At 32.5% G+C, this 24,183-nt stretch overlaps 3 protein-coding genes and 1 long non-coding RNA gene across 4 annotated transcripts; 1 reads left to right on the top strand and 3 right to left on the bottom strand.

Annotated features, from left to right (window-relative positions):
- Positions 1-6,610: 6,610 nt before the first annotated feature.
- On the bottom strand, positions 6,611-8,723 carry LOC107899050 (guanine nucleotide-binding protein subunit beta-like protein). Its single transcript, XM_016824646.2, has 2 exons — positions 7,755-8,723; positions 6,611-6,963 (listed from the first exon to the last, which is right to left on the bottom strand). The coding sequence occupies exons 1-2, from the start codon at positions 8,634-8,636 to the stop codon at positions 6,862-6,864; spliced, it is 984 nt and encodes a 327-aa protein (XP_016680135.1). The 5' UTR covers positions 8,637-8,723; the 3' UTR covers positions 6,611-6,861.
- Positions 8,724-9,909: 1,186 nt separating this feature from the next.
- Positions 9,910-14,127, top strand: LOC107899051 (E3 ubiquitin-protein ligase ORTHRUS 2). Its single transcript, XM_016824647.2, has 9 exons — positions 9,910-10,476; positions 10,583-11,115; positions 11,716-11,841; positions 12,010-12,109; positions 12,192-12,253; positions 12,339-12,441; positions 12,745-12,889; positions 13,199-13,413; positions 13,632-14,127. Exons 1-9 carry the CDS (start codon positions 10,042-10,044, stop codon positions 13,890-13,892), a joined length of 1,980 nt encoding a protein of 659 aa, XP_016680136.1. The 5' UTR covers positions 9,910-10,041; the 3' UTR covers positions 13,893-14,127.
- On the bottom strand, positions 14,128-15,308 carry LOC107899053 (probable steroid-binding protein 3). Its single transcript, XM_016824648.2, has 2 exons — positions 14,709-15,308; positions 14,128-14,581 (listed from the first exon to the last, which is right to left on the bottom strand). Exons 1-2 carry the CDS (start codon positions 14,981-14,983, stop codon positions 14,296-14,298), a joined length of 561 nt encoding a protein of 186 aa, XP_016680137.1. The 5' UTR covers positions 14,984-15,308; the 3' UTR covers positions 14,128-14,295.
- A 5,821-nt stretch (positions 15,309-21,129) lies between these two features.
- LOC107899054 (uncharacterized) lies at positions 21,130-22,476 on the bottom strand. The gene is made up of 2 exons (XR_001684562.2): positions 22,154-22,476; positions 21,130-21,327 (listed from the first exon to the last, which is right to left on the bottom strand). It is a non-coding gene; the product is annotated as an uncharacterized lncRNA (long non-coding RNA).
- Positions 22,477-24,183: the final 1,707 nt, after the last annotated feature.

Genomic DNA, 24,183 nt, shown 5'->3' on the forward strand with positions numbered 1-24,183 from the left:
TTATTATAGTAGAGGGACCAAAACTTAAATTTTACCATTATAATTATATGGAAAAGAATAAATAAACTGATTGGATGCGTGTCACGAGGAAGGCCCTCATTTTTTAAATACAATAGCATTTGATATAATTAATTGTCATTGAAATATGAGTTTCGATGGACGGTGCGTTTAACTGTGGTTAGTGTAAAAACAGCGGTGGCGGTAAGATTAGATATTGTAGCGATACTATAGCGTGAAACAAAAAGTAAGCTAAACGCACCTCACCGTAGTCAATCGCCCATCCAAACGAAGCCTAAGTAAATTACAGGGTCGAGTTTCTTTTTTTCTTTTTTACTTATCTAAGTATAAAAATTAGAAAATAATCATCCAGTTAATTGCATTTGTTTTTTTTTACAATTTTGTTAATTACAGTTAACTCTGTGAAAAGGTTACATATTTTATTAATTTGATTTTTATTTCTTTTTTTGAGTCAATCTTGAACATTAATCTTTTGAAAAATGTTAAATCGTTTTTGTCGAATGGAAATATTGACAAAAAACATTATTTTTTTTAACGATGCTAGTGTAGCAACCGCATAGCAATTCACATATATTTTATGTTGATATAACACTCTTTGTCTAATATGTCTCGTCAATAAATAATTTAAAATATTTAAAAATTAAAAAAAATGATGAAGTATTTACTAATTGTCATGCTGACTACTATATTTAAAAAATTGAACATTAATCAGTATTTATGTTAAAAAAGCAATTCAAATATGTACAAAAAACTCATTAAAAAATAGCAATTCAAACACGGTTGATTTTGAGTCTAAACAAAATTAGTATGAAATACATATGGATTATCGCGTTGACTATTATATTTAAAAACTTTAATGTTTTAATCAACATTTACAACATATTTGTGGGGAACTTAGTAAAGGTCTTGTACACAGGGATACAAATTGATTACTGATTATTACCGAGATCCAACATTTGTTGCGAACTCAAAAAAACATGTGACACAAGTTTACCTCAAACGAGTAACCTGATGTTGTTTTAAAGGTTTAGCCCAGACGGGTGACCTTACACGTATAGTTTCAACTTGACCAAGTAATTTGATGTGTTGTTATAAAGGTTTAGCCTAGACGAGTAACCTGATACAAATATATATATTCAGCTTAAACGAGCAACAAATGTGATTAGTACATATGTATCCGAGTTTGTTTATTAAGTTTCATCGGGCTATATAGATGATATGAAGTGAGAAATTAAAATGATATGGAAGGAATTCAATATTCAAATGATGGATTAGTGAATGTGTGAACATAAAGTCTATATATATATGTGTGTGTGTGTGTGTGTGAGATTATATTGTTCCCCATTAGAATGAGATTTAAACTTATTACCTATAATGACATGAATGGCATGTTAGATATACGTTTTATGCATGGATTGATGTTGGTATATTACTCACATTTTTTATTTTTGTGACATGTTATGTTTAGCCAAATTGTGCCTACATTATGGTAACTTACCTTATTTAATTTTTTATTAAGGTAAGTTTTTTATTTATTACCTATGAACTTACTAAGCACTTGAAATGCTTACCTTGTTATTTTCTCTTTTCCTGTAGATTGCCAACTTGCGGTACGCGTCGAATGGATTTACAAGAAGCTTACACTATCCCGTTACGGGTTCGGTAGTCTTTCAAACGTTCTAAAGTCCGGTTATGTGGCATGTACATAAGTGTTATATATGTTAACTTGGGAATGATAGTTTTGGTTTGAACCTAAGCTAATATTTGATTTTGGGAAGGCTAATGTTCAAATAGATGTGTGTATGCTTTGGTAATATGATAAGCTATATATATATGACACTTGAATAATAAATCTAAGCAAGAAATGGTATGGTAAAATGATGGTATTGAATGGCTAAATGTATGGTTGAATAAGTTGAATTTGTATAAGTTGAACCAATATGATTTGGTGTCAAATTGTGGTATATTGGATTGGAAAATGGTTAAATGTAATGTTTGTAATGTATTTTGGTATGTTTTTGTGTAGGTAAGGTTGTGCAAATATGCACCAATTTGTAACTTTCAAAGATGGCTAAGAGATAGGTAATAAATGGCTTAAAGTGTACCAAAAATAGAGTCCGCATCGCGACGTGAGAGAGTTCATTGTTGCGACGAGCTCTGAAACTTTTGGCCACGGTGTGACGAGGAACCCCGCCGTCACAACGAGGCCAAGTTAGTACATCACGTCGCGATGAAGAACTCCCTTACATCGAGACATCGACCCGAATATTTGAAACTTTTACAAATTGGTCTTTGTTTGATCCCAGGCTAATTTTAGAGCATTCGTAAGCTTGTATAAGTCTCGAGAAAGGTTGCATAGTATATCTATTGCATGTATAGATAATGTTTGCATGTATAATGTTTCGAATTAAATGTTAAATGACTATATTTGCTCCAGTATCGATTGTAGCATCCGGTAACTCGGACCCGACAATCAGGTCAGGTGGGGGTGTTATAGTTTGCTTGCCTAAAGCCTAACCCTATGACACTAGTATAGTCACAAGTCAGAAGCTCTCATGTTTTTTATTTTATTTTATTTTATTACTTTTTAGAGTTTTTTTAAGAATTATAATTTTTTCAATTTTCAATTTTAATTTTTTTATAATACTTTTTCAAAAAAGTTTAATATATTTTTTTAAATTTTATGTTATCATATAATATACATCAACTTAACATATGTCCATATAATTTCACAGTTATATATATTAGGTTACATAAGCTTTTTTAGCAAAAGTAACTAATATAATATTTGATTATCTTTATTTATTCACTTTAAAATAATACAAAAACTAAACTATCTTATTTACTTTTTTTTGTTGAAAAAAAACACAAAAAAAACTAAATTAGTTCATTGTATGCAAGAAACCAATCTGCTCTATTGGCATAAAGACTTGCTCTGAGCTCCTCAAGTACGCCAACAAACACATGCATTTCTTCTATAGTATCAAAAGCCGTCTTAACAATGCGATCAACCATTTGATTTCTCTCTCTTGGAACATGCTTGATACTTTATTGTTCCATAGTTTGTAATATTAGATAAATCCTTCTCATCAAAGCTGAGGTCGATTCGGCCAAGTGTCTATTCTGAAAGGCATTGACCACTTCAAAACTGTTAGTATTGATCAAAACCTTATTGTACCCCTATCTTTGAAGAAAAATCAGACCATCTAAAACACTCCAAAGCTTGACATAAAAAATTGAACAGTTCCCCAAATAATAACTGAAGTCAATAATCCAATCCCTATTCTGTTTGCCTACCACACCTCCAGTGGCAGTAAAATGTACACTTAACAATCTCGTCAGTATGCAAGTTAATCCAATTACCTAAAAGGGGTAGGTTAGGAGCAATATCAAGTTGGCTTGGTGAGTTTTTTGTATGAGCTAAATCAAACTACTTAACACAACTAACAAATGACTTAATATCTCAGAGGAACTCCAAGTTATTCATTGAAACACAAAGAGGTTTCTATTTTTCTATATGCGCCAAGAAATTAAACCAAAGAGGCTAGTCCAATTGATCCTAAAACTCGACATCCCCAAAAGATTGCATAAATTGGACTTCATCCATTCAAACAAGTTATTGGAGAAAAAACCAAGTCGATGATTGGTTGGCACAACACATAACCAGACTTCTTTGGCAGCAGCACAATCCTTAAACACATGAAGAATGTCTTCAGAGTTGTGATTACACAACGAACAAAAGCCATCATGGCCAATGCCCCTCCTTATCCTCACCATATTGGTAAGAAGACGTTGTTTAAACATAAGCCATAAGAAAGTCCGAACATGTTGAGGTCCTTGAAATTTCCAAATGACCTTCCACCACCTATCCTTCGAGTTTCATGTGGTTTCTCTAAGAGACTAGTACGTACTTTTAATCGAAAAAGACCCAGTTGAGGTGTGAAGCCAATTAATTCTACTTGCTCTTGCTGAAGGATGAAAAAGAGGAATGCTCACTATTTTTTTGACAATATCTTCTAGCAGCTAGACCCTGAATAGATTAAGATTCCACATACCCTCCTCTGTTACCGTATCACTGAGAGTACAATTGAAAACAAATTTATTGTAAGGAGGCATGTGATTTAACAACGACCTTAAGTTTGGAATCCAGGGATCTTTCTAGCACCAAACAAAGTTCCCATTCCACACTGACCAAATTAAGTTTTCACACAATAAAGGTCATACCTTAACAAGGGCTCTCCAAATGAAAGAACAGTTTCCTCGTGCTATGCTAATAGGTAGCCGTTCCATCATCCTATACTTCGATCGAAGAACACGAACCCAAAAAGCATCATCCTTCGAGGCTAGGTTAAACCCCAACTTTAATAAGAAAAAAGTATTTTGGTCCCCTTAATGCCTTCAACCTACACCTCCACAATTACAGAATTGACAAATAGAATCCCAACCAACCAAAAACAAAGAAGAAAGTGGTCACATTTACTATTGAAAAAAGTGGATAACTACTAAAATAAAGTTGAATTAGGTGGTTGACCTAGGGATTTAATTAACTAGTCTAATGAGAGTGGAAAAGCAAAGTGAGAAGCATTAAATTGTGTTTGATAAAGGTTGAAAAGTTAGGAGATAGACGCCTATAGTCATACTCAAAGCGAGGCCTCACTAAAAACCACATCCTTTTTTGATTCGGTAATAAACTATGACACTCTTAAATTACTTCTTCTTTTCTTCTTTTGAGATTTAGCACATGTAAGTTTAGTTTCTCCCCATCCTACAATAGGAAGAATGTGTAATTAACTATCACATAAACAAAATAAATGTGCATAACGCTAAAAATATATTATTTATTTAAATTTGAGTATATTCAATTCCATCCAACTTAACTTAATATTTTAGTTAAAATATAAAAAAAAACTAAATATTTTGTTATTTTTAATTAGTAAAACAAATTATTGGAATACTTTATGGAATAATATATTTTCTTGCTTACAATATACCAAATTACATATATAATACTAACAGAAAAAGCCATTGAAAAATGAATATATATCTTACCTACAAAAGAAAATTTGTCTTACGTGGATGGCTACAGGTTAAATTTTTATCATGCGTCCTATTTATGCTAGTTTTCTTTAAAAATAAATAAATATTATATGTAAATTATATCAATTGAAACAATCCTATGAATAAATATGTGCTATATTGAAAATACGTCTTAAAATAAAATAAGACCTCAGCAAATACGTGAATATATATATTATTTTTTGTTTGCCAATGATATTGCTTTATACCATAACTGTAGGTATTATTTTTCAATATACGGGTTTATTCCCTTACAACACGTATCATATTTGCATAGCATGTATTTTTACACGTGAATATATATTGCCTTATAATATAACAACTAATTGTATTTCCCTATAAATAAATTATAATATGCCAGTTTTAATGTTTTTTTATGTTTTAAGTCAACTATGACATTAAATATAGGAATTGCATTACAGCGGGATGGAAGCCGTAGTTGGAAGAAGTAGAATTCTTTTTAGTATTTCGATTAAATTTAAATTTTGGAGTAAACACTTATTAAAATGATATAGTTTTGTTTTTTAACTTAATATTTTTTATTTTTTATTTTTTATTTTAGAAAAGGTAAACATTTATCAAAACGACATAATTTTGTCTCTTTTTTTATTCAAATTTTCGGATAATTCGAATTGTGTAATTTATATCCTAGTTAAATTGAAAAACTTAATTTTTATTCAAGTTTATCCGAATAACTTGATTAACTCAAATAGCTCGAACTATTTAATTCAAAATTTAAATTTTTTATCGAGTTTTTCAAATCGAATCGAATTTTATTCACCCCTATCAAAGATAGTTTAGGGATTCGCAAAATTTAGACTGCCTAATGGATAATAGATATGAAGCGATCATGGTAATTATTTGTCTCGCTCTAATATATAGTATATATAGCTATTTAAAGGGTAAAAATGTAATGATGTGTTGTAGAAAAAAAATCCTCATGTTCTATGTGTAAATATTTTTTTGAAGATTTATATTTAAATATGTAGTCTCCTTTAAAGAAGCAAAATTAAAAATAAGTAGCAAAAATTAATTAAAGCGAGATAAAAGCGAAGAAAGAATAGATACATCCCACACTTATGAGGGAGTAATGACTTTCAAAATTAAACAACAGGTGATAAAAAAGGACCAGCCCAGCCCAGCCCCTTTTACCATCTTAGAAAGATCTTTTTAAAGTATGCTGCTGTCATGGACTTCAGATTTATAGGATCTTCAACCCAGTCGTTCATCTTTCAGTCTTAAAGCTTTGTTGTTTTGGTGTTTCTGTTCCCCTGTTCTATACAGTTTACGCTTGATTTTTGCATTAACAAAAGTTCGTTCTTGCTCTTCCGGTGTTTCCTCTCTCAGTTTTTCATATTAGATACATATATTTTGTAAGTAAAATCGTACCATATAAGTAACAAAGTAAATATTAGGTGAAAATTGCCCAAAAAGCAAAAGTTTGTGTACAATTGCTTCAAATAACTTAATATCCCACCACCCCTAATTAAGGATTATGTTATTTGACAAATTAATATGAATGAAAATATATTCTTCAAATGGTTTTGTAGAATTCAACTCAAAAGCTTTGAAACGGGTAATTAAATATATCTAAACTTAATACTAGGAAACCAAAATAGCGCATAGGCCTCAACGCCTACCAATATCCCCATCCGAATACATTAAGATAAAGAAACGACTCAAAGATCCTTTCAAACATTTTTTAACAAAATCTTAAAAAAAGACTAAGAACCAGAAGGTGCTTATGATTGCAACACCATCATCATCTTAATAACGACCAATTCCCCAAACTCTGATAACACCATCTGTATACCCACTAAACAAGGTGCTTCCATCTGCACTCCAGTTCAAGCTTGTGCAATATATCACCTGCACATTCCATTTCCATATATTTCATTAATTCCATATAACTCCTACACCTTTAGAACAACAAAATAAACCCATCCAGAATATAAACTTTATTTAAAAGTAAAACTCATCAACTTGAAAACTACAAAAATTCTACTATGAGGTATAATCTATGTTATTTCTACTTCTTGTTTTTTCCAACACATAAATCTTGTTAATTGTACTTTTTATTCTCTAATGATCTTTTTGTTACAAATAACATATGATATGATCATATCATTGCCATACAAATGCCCATATCCGACATACACCTTGAGTCAGAGTAACATGAGGAGCAATGACAAATTCCAAGCTTTGAACATTACAATAGTACGCTTAGAAAAGAATAAACTACTTAAGAAGCATGATCGTGGTTTAAAAAAGTCGCAGCATAATGGAACATGGGGGATGAGCATATATATGACAAAAACTAGTCTATATCAGCTCAAAGAAACAGTAACAAAAATTCTAGAAAGAAATACATAAGTTGTATAAAGTGAAAAAGAATCATTCAAAACGAGAGGATAATTAAAAGGGTAGTCTAAATAAATTCATGGTAAATGGTATTCACCAAGCAGCCCCATTGACACCTATATGCGTTGGAAGGAACACAATAAAATTGTTCCAACAATTAAGCAAAAGCAAAGCTACTTTGCATATAAAATTTCATCCGCCAATAGTTAAACAAATTATATCAAAACATCCAACCAAAATAGACATTCAAAATAAGACATTCAAAATTGAAGGACGGTAATGAATAAAAGCAATTTTACCTTCTTTTTGTTTGCGTTGTCGGTGGCTGCAGATGTCTCAGCCTCGGCCTTGAGGTCAACCTTCAAGTCTTCGACTACGCTCTTGCTTTCCAAATCCCAGATCTTGATACTCTGCTCCGTTGCAGCACAAAGCCAGTACCTATTAGGACTAAAGCAAAGCGAGTGAATTACGGCACCAGCTTCGAGGCTGTAAAGCTTCTTTCCTTCAGCTAAATCCCACAACAGAATCACCCCATCTTTGCCTCCACTAGCACATAAAGAACCATCAGGCGAAACCGCCACCGTGTTCACATAACCAGTGTGTCCGGCCAATGTGTTACGAATCTTGCAGTTAGTCAAGTTCCAAACTTTCACGGTCTTATCCCAGGAAGCCGAAACGATGGTGGGTTGAAGAGTATTTGGGCTGAAACGAACACAGCTTACCCAATCTGTATGAGCATCGCCCTCTTGGATAGTGTATTTGCATTCTCCAAGGGTATTCCAAAGCTTGATAGTTCGATCACGAGAAGCTGAGACGATCTGACGGTTGTCAATTGAAAAGGCAACGGAAAGCACATCTTTGGTGTGGCCAACGAAACGACGAGCGGAAGTTCCTGCGCTTAAGTCCCATAGACGAAGCTCACCATCCCAGGAACCGGAGAGAGCAAACTGGGAATCTGAGGAGAGGACAACATCTTGGACGAAATGAGAGTGGCCGGTGAGACGACGACGCGCGACGCCGTAGGTTTTTTCGTCTTTGGTTAAGTGCCAAAGGATGATGGATTTGTCACGTGAGGAAGTGACGATCATGTCGGAGTTATCAATGGGAGTGGCGATGGCAGTGACCATATCGGTGTGGGCTCGCATGGTGCCGCGGAGAACCAATCCCTCGGAGACTGCCATTTTCGTCGGCGCTTGCGGCGGGAGCGGCCTTTAGGGTTTTGAATGATAAAATGATAGGTCAGCGGAGAATGAAAAGCAAGAATATAAGGCATAAGAAAGTATATATAGTACCGGTGGTATATTGGGAATTAGGGTTTTGCAATTACAACAAAATCAACAGGTTCTTAGGTGAAATTCTACTATTAGACCCTGTACTTTACATAAATTGTGGATTTAGTACATGTCTTTTAATTTGGTCATTTTCAATATCTGTACTTTTAGAATTTAAAAATTTTAATTTTAATCAAATGATAAGTATTAAATTTATTAAGTTAAGTTCTATTATTTTTAAAATTCGATGTGTGAAACATATTATCACATGTGTGATACTCTGTTTATTTGTTTTTTTTCGCATATTACTTGCAAAAAAATTAGTTAATAGATTTAATGATGGTTGCTTACATTAAAACTAAAATTTTAAATTTAAAAAAAAATAACCAGTGTGAATGATTCAATTAGTGAACGTAGACTAAATATATAACTTTACACATAATACAAGACTAATAACCAAACAAATTTAACTCTTACCATTGGGTCAAGATTAAAATTTTAAATTTTGAAAAGTACAAAGCTAAAATTGATCAAATTAACGTACAAATATTAAATCCATAATTTACACAAAGCATAAGGTTTAATAGCATAATTTGACCATTTTCTATCATATATTATTTATTAAATGCGTTTGATTAAAAGTGATTTTTTTAATCTCATGTAATAGTTGATGGTCAATGATAGTCTAAATTCAAGTCGCATTAGTCATATTTGTTGTTCAAATTTTACCTTGTAATTCAGTAAAAAAATTATTAAAAAAATTATACACAAACAAGAAAAAACTTATTAAAATTTATTAAGTAAAAACTTAATTAGAAAAAAAAATCCTCCAAACATTATTTTCTTCACTTATAAAACCAAAAACAAAAACTTAGTTTTTTTCATTAAAATTTAGATCTTACAAAACTAAAATTCCACCTACTCCTTTCGAATTTCGATATAATAGTTCATATTGATTGATTTTTTATTAAGACATTGACGGAGCAGAGATAGAAGTCAAATCTTCAAATCTTCTACTAACTTTTACCCCCCAATTATATATTAAACTCCGCCTCAGAATCGTCTCTGTAGCCAAAAAGTAAACGAGTAACAAAATGGCATAAATGTAAAAATCTGGATTAAAAGAATAATATCGTCAATTCATATTTATCCTATTCTGGAATTCAAAAAGTCTCTCAAATTCCATACCAAAGCACCCCCGCCTTTCTGTCTCTATATATCTTTTCTCCGCTCGCCCACTCTTCCCTCCAGTCTCCGTCCCATCAAAATTCAACGTCTGCTATCTTGCGCCTCAAAGCTCATTGTTTGTTTGCCAATGGCGCACGATAGCATCCAGCTTCCTTGCGGAGGCGATGGCGCTTGCATGCGCTGCAAAGTCACCCCTCCGACGGAGGAAACCCTCACTTGCAGCATCTGCGCTGCTTCTTGGCACGTGGGTTGCTTGGCTTCTAAGCCCGAAACCCTGGCTTCTACTTTGCAATGGCACTGTCCTGACTGCTCAGGCGACCCTCTTCTCCGGCCATCGGTCGCCACTGATGGGAGCTCTGGCGAGCTCTTTGTGGCGATAAAGGCAATAGAGGCGGATGAGTCCTTGACGGAGAAGGAGAAGGCGAGGAAGAGGCAGGAACTAGTGAGTGGGAGAGTTGAAGAAGATGGAGGGAATGGAAAAGGGGAGAGCTCTGTTTTGGATGTTCTTGACGAAAGCTTAAACTGTTCGTTTTGCATGCAGTTACCTGACAGGCCTGTTACGGTACGATTTCTCATTTTCTTTTTCTTTTTCGATGTTTTGCTGAGAAATATTTAGCATGTTGAATGCTGATGTATGTATTTATATGTCTTTATTCATGTTGTTTCAGACACCATGTGGCCACAATTTCTGCCTTAAATGCTTCCAGAAGTGGATAGGTCAAGGGAAGCGTACTTGTGCAAAATGCCGCTCAACAGTTCCCCCCAAAATGGCTAGTCAGCCTCGTATTAATTCTACTCTTGTATCTGTCATCAGAATGGCCAAGCTATCGAAATCAAATGCTTCTGCTGGTCCTCTGAAAGTTTTCCATTTTATACACAATCAAGATCGACCTGATAAGGCTTTCACTACAGAGCGAGCACAAAAAGCTGGGAAAGCAAATGCTGCTAGTGGGAAGATATTTGTAACTGTACCACCCGATCATTTTGGCCCGATTACAGCTGAAAATGACCCAGATAGAAATCAAGGTGTGCTTGTTGGTGAATGTTGGGAAGACAGATTAGAATGCAGGCAGTGGGGTGCTCACCTTCCCCATGTTGCAGGCATTGCTGGTCAGTCAAACTATGGTGCTCAATCGGTGGCACTCTCAGGGGGGTATGAGGATGACGAGGATCATGGAGAATGGTTTCTCTACACAGGAAGGTTTGTTTTCAGAGGGCTATGCATATTAGTAGTATAGCACCTCATCATCGCACATGCTTATAAAATGAAGGTGGATTGATGACGGTTTAGTCCAATTGATATTGATGACTTGTTACCATTTACTGCTTTATTCAAGAATAATCAGTTACTTTGTCTGCATAATTCTTATATTTTTGTCTCAACTTTAAAAGGCAACTCAATTCTTTGAGTTGAAGGTGAATTACTGAATTTCAAATTTTAACTCTTGTCAGGCTGTTTCTTGGAGGCATATCTGTAAATTTCCTATGTGCTTCCAAACATTTCGATGCTTAATGTCATTTTTAATGTACTTTATAATGTAAAAGGAGTACACGATAGAAAGTACAGTAGATATGCATGGTTCATGTGGCTTCAGTGAATGTGCTTGTTGTTGCTGTTTTGTTGGGCCTTAGATGAATTTACAGATCCACTTACTGCATAGATACCATGATGACATTATCCAAGAATGCTGTCAATAACTATCATATTTTTTCCTTTTAAATTGAGGAATTTTATTGGTTAAAATTTATTCATTCATGTGTGTATTTGAAAATTATTTGTTTTTATGGGTGCTGATGGCAGTGGAGGTAGAGATCTCAGTGGAAATAAGCGAACAAACAAGGAACAGTCATTTGATCAAAAATTTGAGAAGATGAATGAAGCTTTGCGAGTAAGTTGCAAAAAGGGTTATCCTGTTCGAGTTGTAAGGCAAGTCTCATCTCTTGAAGCTTATCTCTCTTTGTTTCTATTACTTACTGATTGTCTATGCACGTGCAAAGGGCAACTGAATTCACTAATAGGTTGGCACCTTTTTAGAAGCCTACTTCGATGATGCTATTTTATTTGTTAAAAGCTTTTGTTTCTCTTGATGTGCAGGTCGCACAAAGAAAAACGATCTTCATATGCCCCAGAGAAAGGGGTGAGATATGATGGAGTGTATAGAATTGAAAAATGCTGGCGAAAGGTTGGAATACAGGTATCATATCTCTATCAGAACAAAATTGCTAGCTATGCTGAGCTCTTGTAAATTAATTTCCTGATGGTACTCTCCTCAATAGGGATTTAAAGTTTGCCGATATTTGTTTGTGAGATGTGACAATGAGCCAGCCCCATGGACAAGGTTTTTGCCTTTCATATGCTTAAATGGCCTTCTTTCCTCTATTCATTAGCTCCACCATGAATTATTGTATTGAACTTTAATGCAGCGATGAGCATGGTGATCGACCTAGGCCTTTACCTTCTATTTCTGAGCTGAAAAAGGCAACTGACATATTCGAGAGAAAGGAGAGTCCATTGTGGGACTTTGATGTAAGAGATGTAGTTTCTTCTCTGATATCTTTATTTTTAATGTTCTGCCTTTAACAATGTTTTGTCTGTTAGATAGTAACCTGATGGTAAACATTATGAAGAATGCATCTTGTGTTGAACTCATTATGTCATCTGAAACTAGAAAAAATATATTCATAAAACAATGTTTTACTGGCGAAGTTAAATAGTGAAATATCTTTTCTGTTTTTGGAGTTTGATCTTTGATATGACCCACAATTTGATTCCTCTTCCCATAGGCTTCATATTTTTCTGCTATGCTTATGTAGTTCGTAATTCAATCAGGAAGAAGGTAGTCGATGGAAGTGGAAAAAAGCTCCTCCTCCAAGCAAAAAGCCAGCAAATGCAGCTGATCTTGAAGAAGGGAAAAGGACAAGGAAAGCTATAAGGCACTCACGTAAACTAAGTACAAGAGAAAGACTCCTCAAAGGTTGATCTTGTTTTCCCTGTCAAGAACTATTTTCATTTTGTACTTGGGCCTTAGTCTGCACGCCTTAAGTTTGCTTGTGATCAAAAAGATCTGTCCATGTGCATTTATGCCAAGGTTAAATTGGTAGGGTAACTGAAGATAATTGAGTTCCACTTAATTTAGTAGTCATGATTTTAGATTTTGATGCGTGTTTATACATTTGATGATCTTCTATAATCTGTACTCATCTCTTAACATGGCATTAGTGGGAAACAAAAAGCAATGAGAGGAGCAGAGAGAGCATTTGACTTGATATGCTTTATGTTGCAGAGTTTGGTTGTCTAATCTGTCAGCAAGTTATGAGTCTCCCGGTTACAACTCCTTGTGCCCACAACTTCTGCAAGTCTTGTTTTGAAGCTGCATTTACTGGTAAGACTGCTATAAGAGAGAGGAATAAAGGAGGCCGGACTCTTAGATCACAAAAGAACATCCTCAACTGTCCTTCGTGCCCCACTGATATCTCTGATTTTCTTCAAGATCTTCAGGTGCGGCATTAATGTATATTTTTATTTTGCCTAATTTATAGAATGCATTTTTAGGGGAACAAGGAAATTCAACTCTAGAAAGGCTTGAAAAATAGATTATGAGATACAGGACCTTTTTTTCCCTTCAGTTAGTGATCTAGTTCACAATCACACTGTTTAACTTTATTTCAGCACGATTTTTCTGATAACACGAATAATTTATGAAAACGATATATCAGGTCAACCGGGAATTGATGGATGTGATTGAGTCACTGAAACAAAAGAGCGAGGAGAATGAGGAGCCGGCTGAAGAGGAACCCATGAATGACTTGGAGGAAAGTACAAGCCTAGGTTCCAGTGACGAAAAAACTGGCAAGAAAACTGAAAATGTTGATACGAAAGATGACTTAGAGAATGCTCTACCTAATTGTGAAGAAGAAAGAATTAGCAAGCGGAGGAAAGTGGATACTGCTCAAGTAGGTGATGATGATCTTCAATGACATTTTCTTTTTTATCTGGTTAACACTATTTTGGTTGAAACTTTTTGTCAGAGAATTAGAGGGATTTTGGCAGTTGTGGTAGATCAATTCCACAGTTGTTATCTTTACAAGAATAGGACTGTATTTGGTTAGCAATGGCATCCATCTTTTTGCGTAGTCAGGCACCCAGGCTGTTTAATAAATAGTTGTTTCTTTCTAGGCATTCCACGGATTATGGAAAGTTTTTTTTTTGGTATTTTCCAAGAATAGTACTGCCCGGCCTGCTCATTTATGATTATTATGTAAAAGAGAAAAAGAACATTAATTACATAAATATTTCCTCGTCTATCCATTCCCAAAACTAGTGGAACCTAAAAGCATGATTCCACAAATTGGCACAGCAGGACATTTTTGAAGCTTGGAATTAATCATCCTTGGTTTGTTGTTGTTGATGTCCGTTTGTATCATTGTGGTGAATGTGAAGTCCATCTCCATTTTGAGAGGTATTTGATGGTTGAACAACCCGTCCAACAATGGGATACTTGTCCAGGAACTTACATTCCCAATCCTCCAGCACACTAAGCTCCTCAGCACTCAAGCCTTCGAGGTTCCCCGTCAGGTCCTCAGGTTTAAACGACAACATCGCCAATGCCCTGCTCGCATCCCTCCCTGTAAACATCGAATAAGCCCCTCCACGCCCATAAAACACCCTCACAAACCAAACAAAAAGTGAGATCAATTGTCAAATCATACGCAAACAGCAAAAACGATAAAAACCTATTTGTAAAAGCTTGATCATTTACGTGAATTCAATCGATATGGAATGTTGTATATTACTTGGAGGAAGAGACGTCGTAGATCTGGCCTTTGATGGCAATAAGGAGAGGCTTTTTGGGGTCCGAACCATCGTAAGCTCTTAACTCTGATTCCGTAATATCTCCGACCTGAATTGGCTCTTTTTGAGGCTTTTGACGAAAATCTTCGGGACCCAAAAACATGCCGCACACTATCTTGTACACTACCACCATCATCGCCAGGATTGTGAAGAACTCCGTCGGGGATAACCCTGTCGCCTCCGTCACCGCCTCCATCACGGTCGAGTAAATACCCATGTTAATAGAATATTATTTTTTCTTCTTTTTTTCTAAATTCTCCCAAAAAACAAAAATGGAAACTGGGTTTCGTTGGTTTCCTTCTTCTGAGTTACTTGCAGGAATTAGTTAAGATGGAGGATCAAAGTTCACCTACCAAAAGATTGACCAATGAGCAATGACCCAACCTACCTCCATTTCCGTGATACCGAACTTTTATTGTAGGTTGGGCTTTATGAGCCCTAAACAGGCCTTAATCAGTTAGTCATCCACTGGAATGAATAACACAAAATGCATCAAGAATGCAAATCAATGAGCATAAAAATATTTCATCTTCATTTAAGTTATTTTTTAATATTATAATCGTGTTTTATATTTATAATTCTTTTTTCATTTTGCAAATTCCTCAAGAAATTCCACAGTGATTCAAATTTTGGTTGGGCCAGGAAGAGTAGTAGGGACAAGAGAATATTCTGCACAGCATTAGGAATATTCATTACACTTTTGTTTAATTGATTTTGCAACTAAATTTTTATTTTTTAAAAGGAAAATTAACATATACATAGCCCATACAATACGAAGGAAAAAAAAAATCGAGCGTTTACTAAAATAAAAAAAGTGAAAACAAATCTATCTCTAAAATCAAATTTGTAACTTGCAAAAGCAAGACTAATACTAGTATAAGACAAAATAAAAAGTTTCCACCATTTTCATTAGAAAAAAAAAAGATATTTATTAAACAAAGGAAAATAACACAAAACACATAAGGCTTAAAGCAACAAGCTTAAAACATAAACAAATCAAGGAACTGATGAAGCGCCACTATTCGAGTATTTACTGCCAACCCACTGTAGGACCAAATTTCTGCCCGGGCCCAATCAAACCAGCCTAAATTAAACACCTCACTAAACCGACCACTAACTCCATCACCCTACTAAACCATCCACTACCTCCATCACCCCCACACCCCACTAAACCGTCCACTACCTCCATCACCCCATCACCCCCACTACCTCCATCACCCTACTTGTTATAAGTTGTAAAATTTGACTATAAAAGCCATGGAAAAACTATTGTATGGGGGGAATTTAGAGAGGATTTTTAGAAGATTTTTAGAGGAATTTTGGAGGAATTTTTTTTAGAGAATACACATACGAAATCAAAGAGAATACAAATCAGATTTTTAAGGTAACTTTTTATATTATTCAATTTTGTTTACTTTGGCGTTCACATTTTTTCTTTACACAAACGAAAGAAGGGAAAAGAGAGGGAGTTTACCTCTGATTTTATTTCCTTTCTAATTTGACCCCAAAATTTTCATTTTTAATTAAATTTAACCCCTTTTTTATTTTTGTTATTTTACTGTTAAATTAATTAATTTGAGTTTTATTCTCATTATTTTTATATTTGTTTTTTTATTATTTTCTATTAATTTAATTAATTTGAGTTATGTTTCATATTATTATATTATTTATTTATTATTATATATTTATTATGTAAATATATATTTAAGCGAAGTTAATTATTTTAAATATAAATTTCTATTATACATAGACTTATTATATTATTTTTTTTATACCATTGTTTATTATTGGTTACCATTTTTATATCAAATTATTGTTATTTACTATTTCTCACTATTACTAATTTAACATTGTTATTCCATTTTTTTTTACTATTATCCCCATATTTAATGTTATCGTCAACATATTTTTTGTTATTATCATCATGTTTTTAATATCATTATCAATACTATTAGCACAATGTTTATTACATTATTGTATTTATTATTACTGCTATTTTATTAATTATTTCTATTAATTACTATTATTATTGTTTTTTATTATTTATATATGGTTAGCATTATTCTCATATTATTATTTTCATGTTGTCTTTTATCATCATTTTTAAAAAAATCTATGTCCTTAATTCATTTATCCATTGATCTTCTCTCAAAATTTTTCAAAATAAAGGCAATGTTCGGTATTTAAAGAATTCGAAGAATCGTGCCCTAACGTATTGGGTTTCACTTTCTTTGTTTGTCTTGAATATTCGAATATACTCTTACCAGTTCACTCTCAAAAATTTTCAAAATAAAGGCAATATTTGGTATTTAAAAAAATTCGAAGAATCGTGCTCTAACGTACTGGGTTTCGCTTTCTTTGTTTGTTTTGAATATTCGAATACCCTCTTAAGGCTAAAACACACGTTTTAAAGGCAAGCTCAGAATTGAGGGTTAAAAATGTTGTGTCCTAACGTACTGAATGTAATGTTTTACCTTGAGGTGAGATGGTCTTTAATACACATTTGACTTACCTAAATGTTTTAAAAGCCAATAAAAGGAGGATCGCGTTTTGAACTCTGTCCAAATCTTTAATTTTCGATATTAAGACACTAAATAATCAATCAAGTACCAATTTTGGGCGTGTCGAGGGTGCTAATCCTTCATCGTACGTAACTGACTCCCGAACCGGTTTTCTATTTTTGCAGACCAAAATCGTCGTTTTGAAAAATTTATTTATTTATTAAAAACAACCGTGTTTTGAGGTGATCCAATCACACTTATTAAAAACGATTGGTGGCGACTCCATTTTCGTTTTAAAGTCAATTTCCTATTTTCAAAATAAAAAAATGAATTCGACACCCACTATCCAAGAGGAATTGCCAATGGCAAGTGGAGCTTCATGGACAATAAGCACCAGTGTCTATCCACAACAGCCAACAAAGATAATACAGATGTCACAAAACATATTTTAGTAAAGATACCCATAAAATAAATTTACAAATTGAAAATAGATAAGACAAATAGAATAAAAGAGAGGAAAGAGCATGGAGATCAAAGATGATTTTGAAAGGGAGTGGTGCTAGCTAAACTTATTCAGGCCAAGCATCCCACTAGATTCGATCTAAATAATAAAAAAAATTAAATTTTAAATTTAATTATAAAATATTCTTATAAGATAAAATTTTAAAACATTTTTAATTTTTCAACAGTGAAATTTAACTTTTTAAAAGGTCAAGCTAAATTTACAATTTCACTACAGATAACAACAATGTAAGTAGGAATGAGAATTGCCTTATCCATTTTTGCTCTAGGATGTTAAAAATACCACATTCATAGAAGTAAATTATATCCATAACTGCTACACGTTGTTCCACATAATGTATTTTACTACTAAATTTTTTTAATTTATTATTATAAATATATATAGAACTTATTTGTTATCTATGCATATATTTTTTAGTATATGAAAAACATAAATATTATATATATATGAAAAAAATCACATTTTTATGATTTTTGTATCTACACTAAAAAATATATTAAAAAAGATGCATAAAATATTATAAAAGTGTAACATAATAATTTTAAAAGTCAAGATAAAAAAAATAAAAAACATGAATAAATGATGCCGATGTGATGGATGCCTATTTTGAGGTGGATTACAACATGATTGACCTTAGCTCTATGCATCATCGTCCCCTCTTCCTCCTCCCCCGGCACATCATCAGATTCAATTGTCAATTGGAAAATATCTATCACATTCGACTACCCCATTAGAGATAAATGATGCAAGGGATTCAGGGCCTTAGACTAATCTGACTGGAAAATTGTGTGAGAGCTTCAGATTTGTCAAAATCATTTCCATCGTCGGTGTCCTAATTGTTGATGGAGGGACCTAAGCATGACTCGATCCCTTGCCTATGTGGTACAATAATGTAGTAGAACGATAGCTAGATGAGGCAGAGGGGTCGAAATGTAGTATTGGTGGCTCCTCGTCCAGTTTGGCTAGTTGGGATGCATGGGAACAACGTTGTGGATGTGATTGTCGATGGTTTGATGGTATGCAAACCCCCCGGCTATACCTCCTCGCCTTTTTAAAAACTGCCAACAGTGGAAGAAACATTTTATGGACCTTGTTCCCAAACTTGTTTGGGAAGAACATTTCTCTGACCATCCAAAGCATCCAAGCTTTAGCGTATTGATTCAACTCCAATTCAATGGCATGTGATGAAGAGGTTATCTCCACAAAGTGATTCAACCAGATGCATTTCAATTAACCCCAATACAATTCCATCGAATTCTCCCTTGATGACATGACACCTAACAAAAACCTGCAACATTGGCACTAAGTCCGACCACTATCATCCCATCAATCAATAGCTTATTTATTAATACAACATCTTTTAAATTGGTGGTCATTTTCTTACAAAGCAATTGAACGGTAAAAAGCTTTCGACCTCCACCTTTCAACTAGGGAAGCGACTAATTCATGAATGATATTAAACATTTCCATTTTAGAGACCCCATACAAATCAACATCCTTCAAGCATTGCTTCATGCAATCATCATGATAGGAAAATTTTAAGTTTTATCAAGCAGGAGAGTTCAATTTACCGATTATTTCAAAATCACAAACTGTTTATTTTACAACTTCAAAAATATGAAAAAAATAGAAAAATAATTACTGTAAAAAATTAAACTCGAAATTTTATCATATTCAAGACATAATGGCTATGAGAGTATCTGAAGAATGTGGATGAGAAAAAAAAATAAGAGAGGCATTTATAGAATGAAAATTGACATTTATTAGAATAAACTTCTATCGTATTAATCACAATTATTTAAATCATATGCATAATAAATTTGTCAAAATTTATAACTCTAAACTTAACAATTTTACGTTATTAAGTTATTATGCATGATATCATGTACTTCCTTCACCGATAAATTTATTGATTTCGCAACCCACAAAACCCGACCATCATTAATATTGAGTTAGTGCTAAGAAAGCATATTTTGAAAATTTTCCCTTTTACTCGTTTCAATAAATAATAAATAAGTGCTTTCATAAAAATAAATAATAAATATAATGTAATGTAAAAAAGTCCCGACAAATTGCAACAAAATTAAACGTTAGAACATTTCATTTCATTCCAATTTCAGAAACAAAATAAAATTTGTTTATAAACATAAAATATACAAAATTTGTATTTAACGTATAATTAAGTATATTATTTTACATCATATACCAACTATAAATAATATTATGCATAGTTGCTAATAAAATAAATTACGAGAATAAATTATTTTATAAACCTTTTAATTATATCATTTATTATCTTTTTTTAATTATTTAATGATATTTTAATATTTCTTTCATATAATTGGTACATAATTTTGAAAAATTTTTATCCAAAATCCCGAACATCAAACTTTAAACCCAAACATTAAATTTTGAAACCCAAACTCACCCTAAATCTCAAAACTTGAACCTCAAATAATTCAAAGTTAAAATTTGAGTTCGATATTCAAATTCAAGTTTCAAAATTTAAAATTCAAGTCAAGGTTTAATGTTAAAAATTCAAAGTTCAGGTTGGGATTTGGTGGTTTTGGATTTGAAGTTCAAATTTTAGAATAAACAAAATTATATATCAATAACATAAAAAAAAATACTAGAATATTATTAAATGATTAATAAACCCATAAATAATATGATAAAAAATCTATAAAACAATAAATATTATAAATTCACCAAAAACCTACTTCCTTTTTAAAACAATAAATATGATTAAAAATCAAAATAGCATAATGTTTATTGTCTCAACATTATCATTATATAAATCATTTCTTTTTATTTACATCATATCATAAATAATTTAATTTTTACTAAAATATCATTTAAAACTAAAAATAATAACTGCCTAATAAATAAATTTTATTTTTTGGTAAATATAAATTGATGTTATAAAAATATAACAATTAACTTTTTATGAATTACAATGATAGAACAAAAGCCCAACAACAAATATAACTCACTCAACTCAAACGTAATAATAACTTCTCAAAGCAAATCACAATAAATAATAAAAATACATAATATTGTAAAATAAACGTGAAAATGACCTCCATAACTTTTACCCTAACCGGCTAACCCTATATCTCAAAAGCTTCAGTTCCACAACTTAAACCTAATTTCCTCTTTATTTTTTTCTTGTTTAGGTGCCCAGCCCCGACCAAGATCAATAATGCCTTAAGATAATTAAAATTATCCCTCTCATGCATATTAACTTAACTTTACAAATCCACCACTTGAACAAGATAAACTTATCTATAACAAAAAAAAAGACAAGATACATTCAAGATTTAATAGAAAATGAAAAGGTTCAATAAAGCATGTCTTTTATTTTATTATTACATTAAAAAATTACAATCAATAGGAAAACCCCTCTTGTGAATTTTGAAAGCAGCGCAGCAGCAGCAGCAGAATCTAAGAAAATGACCACCAGATTTACTTTCTGACATCTCGTTTTGGCTTTCACTTGCTTTATCCTGTGTAAACATCTGCAGTCTCAGCAACGCTCTGCCAAAATTAATAATGGAAACCAAAAGAGGTAACAAGAAATTCAAGATCCATCCAACCATTCACAATAGTATGCAACTATTAATTCACAATAAACCCCACAATGCAAAATAATTTACAACCAAACCCTAAACTTCACAGATCCATGAAAAAGAAAAAGAGATAATAGCAGCAAAAGAAGATAAAAGTGTAGCATTATAAGATCACATCAATCTTTGGCTAGACGATGAAGTGAGAAAGGAGAAAGATGTAGAGCTCCCTTCAATCCAAACAAGGATCTAACTTTTAAGGTAATGAAGCTCCTGAGATATGGAAGCCGCAAGCCTATCCCTCCCAACATGGGATAGGACTGTGGGATCCATAGCCAAGCAGCTCAATATACCCAGCAAGAACCTCTATTGGACTTCAAGGAGCTCCATTCCTAACCCCCCCACCTTCTTACTTTAGATTACATCTAAATACTTGGGTTGATTTTCTTCTTCCTAATAGCCATATTTATTCACTAAAACCTGACGACTTTAAACAAACACTTACCCTAACCCTAGACAACTTACCATAAACGGGAAGAAAATACAGAAGCAAGATTAAAAGCAAAAGCAAAACACATCTTTTCTTTTCCCCTATAAACTGAAAAACCGAAAGTACACAACTATTTGACTAAACGATCAATCTTTAGTTAAGATGAGAAGATGTGATCTCTCAACCCCACTAGAGAAAAAAGCCAAACATTTTTTTTCCATCACAAAAGCAAATCCATGAAACTAGACTAAAAAACAAAAAACTCGGAACAGATCCAAGACCCTTTAAAGCAAAAGCCAGACCATACTTTAACCCGACTTCACCTACAAGATGGTCTGAGTGCTAAGTAGATCTTCAAACCCAAAACTTGAAGCCTCGGAGACGCTCCTGGTGTGAACCAAGGAGACCCCCAAGAGTGAACAACCCTACCTACCGAGGCCTTTGGTTACCTTCAATAATAAAAAGAAGAGGGTGGTAGCCAAGGGTTAAATACTAATAGCGGCCTAGGGTTTTGATCAAATAAATAAATGATGATGGTTTGGTGGTGGGTCGGGAAGTGAGCTGTATTTGCTGTTTTCCTTGCCCTTTCCATAAAATTTTTTTAAAGCAAAATAAATAAAGAGGCTGCTCCCTTGCCTTTGCCTTTATCGTGAAAGAGTCTCGGGAACCGGCCACATTAGATTCCCTATTTTGATAATCACAATTTCACATGCCTTCGAAAACTGGTGAACAACCGAGCCCCACGATATTTACTACTCACCGGCCCCTATCTTATCTTATCGTCATTACCAGATTGCCTCACCCTCTTAACAATGTTTCTCCTTCACCAAATTTTGAAACATACAGTGCTCATTTGGATTCTCCTCAACCTGCTTTTCGACACGTTCAACATGTTTTTTTTTGTACGATCGCATTGTAGGAAGCTCTTTAGATATTTGCGGTGGAACGTTAGTAACCACAGCAAGTTTGAATCCATGTATTTTGTATTATCCGAATTTTATTTAAAACTTTAGCTGGATAAATTGTTTGAGTATTATTTTTAAATCTATAAATAATTAAATTTAATATTTTTATGTTAAATTTGTAAAAATTCTAATTTGTATCCGCGAAATACTATAAAATTAAACCAAAAAATTAATTTCAAATAAAATTTATTTATAATTAATAATAAATAAATGTGAATTAATAAAAATAGTTAATTTAACTACTCAAATAAATTAAATCTAACAATTTCAATATACCTAACAACTTAACTATAAGAATTCTAACAATTTAAATATACCTAACAACTTAACTATAAGAATTCTAAACAAATTATATGTCTAACATGTTTAGAGTTTAACTCTACCTACCGTTTATATAAAAAATATACATTTTAATTACATAATTGTATATAGAACTAACACTAATTGTATATATTATACTTAATCATAAAATCAACTACACATTTAATATTTAGACTGCATATCATTATTAAAAGAAAATGCACATCATAATTTCAATATTGTATAATAAGTATTATACATTCATAAATTATTTATTTATAGATATGACAATGGAAGGAGGCAAGAGTAGATGTTACTAAATTCACCACTGCTCCACAGTTGACACATTATGCTCTATCACCTGTCTTACTTCACTATTGATGTGTAATTTTGAAAATCATTATCACCTTCGTAGATGTTTTCGTAGATGTTAGATGCATCCATATTCGCCCTACCTTGCTCTACTTTAATTTAATTTTTATTACTTATCTTTAATATTTTCAATAATTTTAAAATTAATAATTATTTAAACATAATTATTCAAAAAAAATATTTAAACACAAAATATATTGATTTTTTCTATACTACATTATTACCTTTTTAGCCATTTTAATAGTTATATATATAAGAATAAAATGATCATTTTTATATAGTGGACAATACAGGAAAAGCAATTACCATGATCACTCATTGCCTATCATCCAACAGAAAAAATCTATCTTACCCTCCCTTGCATGCTTATATACAATTTTTTTTATACTTATATACAATAATTGATAATATAATATGTAAAAAATATAATTATATTCACATTATAAAATAAATTTATATTATAATATTATTTTAATTATATAAATATTTATTAATTTCTAGTTTAAAGTAATGTAAGTGCATTGATCTAATTAAAAAAAAAGGGATAAATGAAAAATTAAAGATTTTAATGATTTGTCCTATTGTTGAATTAAGTTTACTATAGAAAATAATAAGATTTAAGATCATATGATTTAAGATCAGTTAAATAAAATTTAAAAGAATAAAATAAAAAAAATAAGGATAAAAATTGATCAAACCA

The sequence above is a fragment of the Gossypium hirsutum genome, chromosome A09 (genome assembly GCF_007990345.1).
Source record: "Gossypium hirsutum isolate 1008001.06 chromosome A09, Gossypium_hirsutum_v2.1, whole genome shotgun sequence".
In the NCBI taxonomy this organism is placed as follows: Eukaryota; Viridiplantae; Streptophyta; class Magnoliopsida; order Malvales; family Malvaceae; genus Gossypium; species Gossypium hirsutum.

Coding starts and splice junctions, on each gene's coding strand:
- LOC107899051 (XM_016824647.2), top strand. CDS start 10,042: ATGGCGCACGATAGCATCCAGCTTCCTTGCGGAGGCGATGGCGCTTGC. Junction 12,110..12,191: donor GGCGAAAGGTTGGAATACAG/GTATCATATCTC, acceptor TCTCCTCAATAG/GGATTTAAAGTTTGCCGATA. Junction 12,890..13,198: donor AAGAGAAAGACTCCTCAAAG/GTTGATCTTGTT, acceptor TTTATGTTGCAG/AGTTTGGTTGTCTAATCTGT.
- LOC107899050 (XM_016824646.2), bottom strand. CDS start 8,636: ATGGCAGTCTCCGAGGGATTGGTTCTCCGCGGCACCATGCGAGCCCAC. Junction 6,964..7,754: donor ACAACGCAAACAAAAAGAAG/GTAAAATTGCTT, acceptor TGGAATGTGCAG/GTGATATATTGCACAAGCTT.
- LOC107899053 (XM_016824648.2), bottom strand. CDS start 14,983: ATGGGTATTTACTCGACCGTGATGGAGGCGGTGACGGAGGCGACAGGG. Junction 14,582..14,708: donor TACGACGTCTCTTCCTCCAA/GTAATATACAAC, acceptor TTGGTTTGTGAG/GGTGTTTTATGGGCGTGGAG.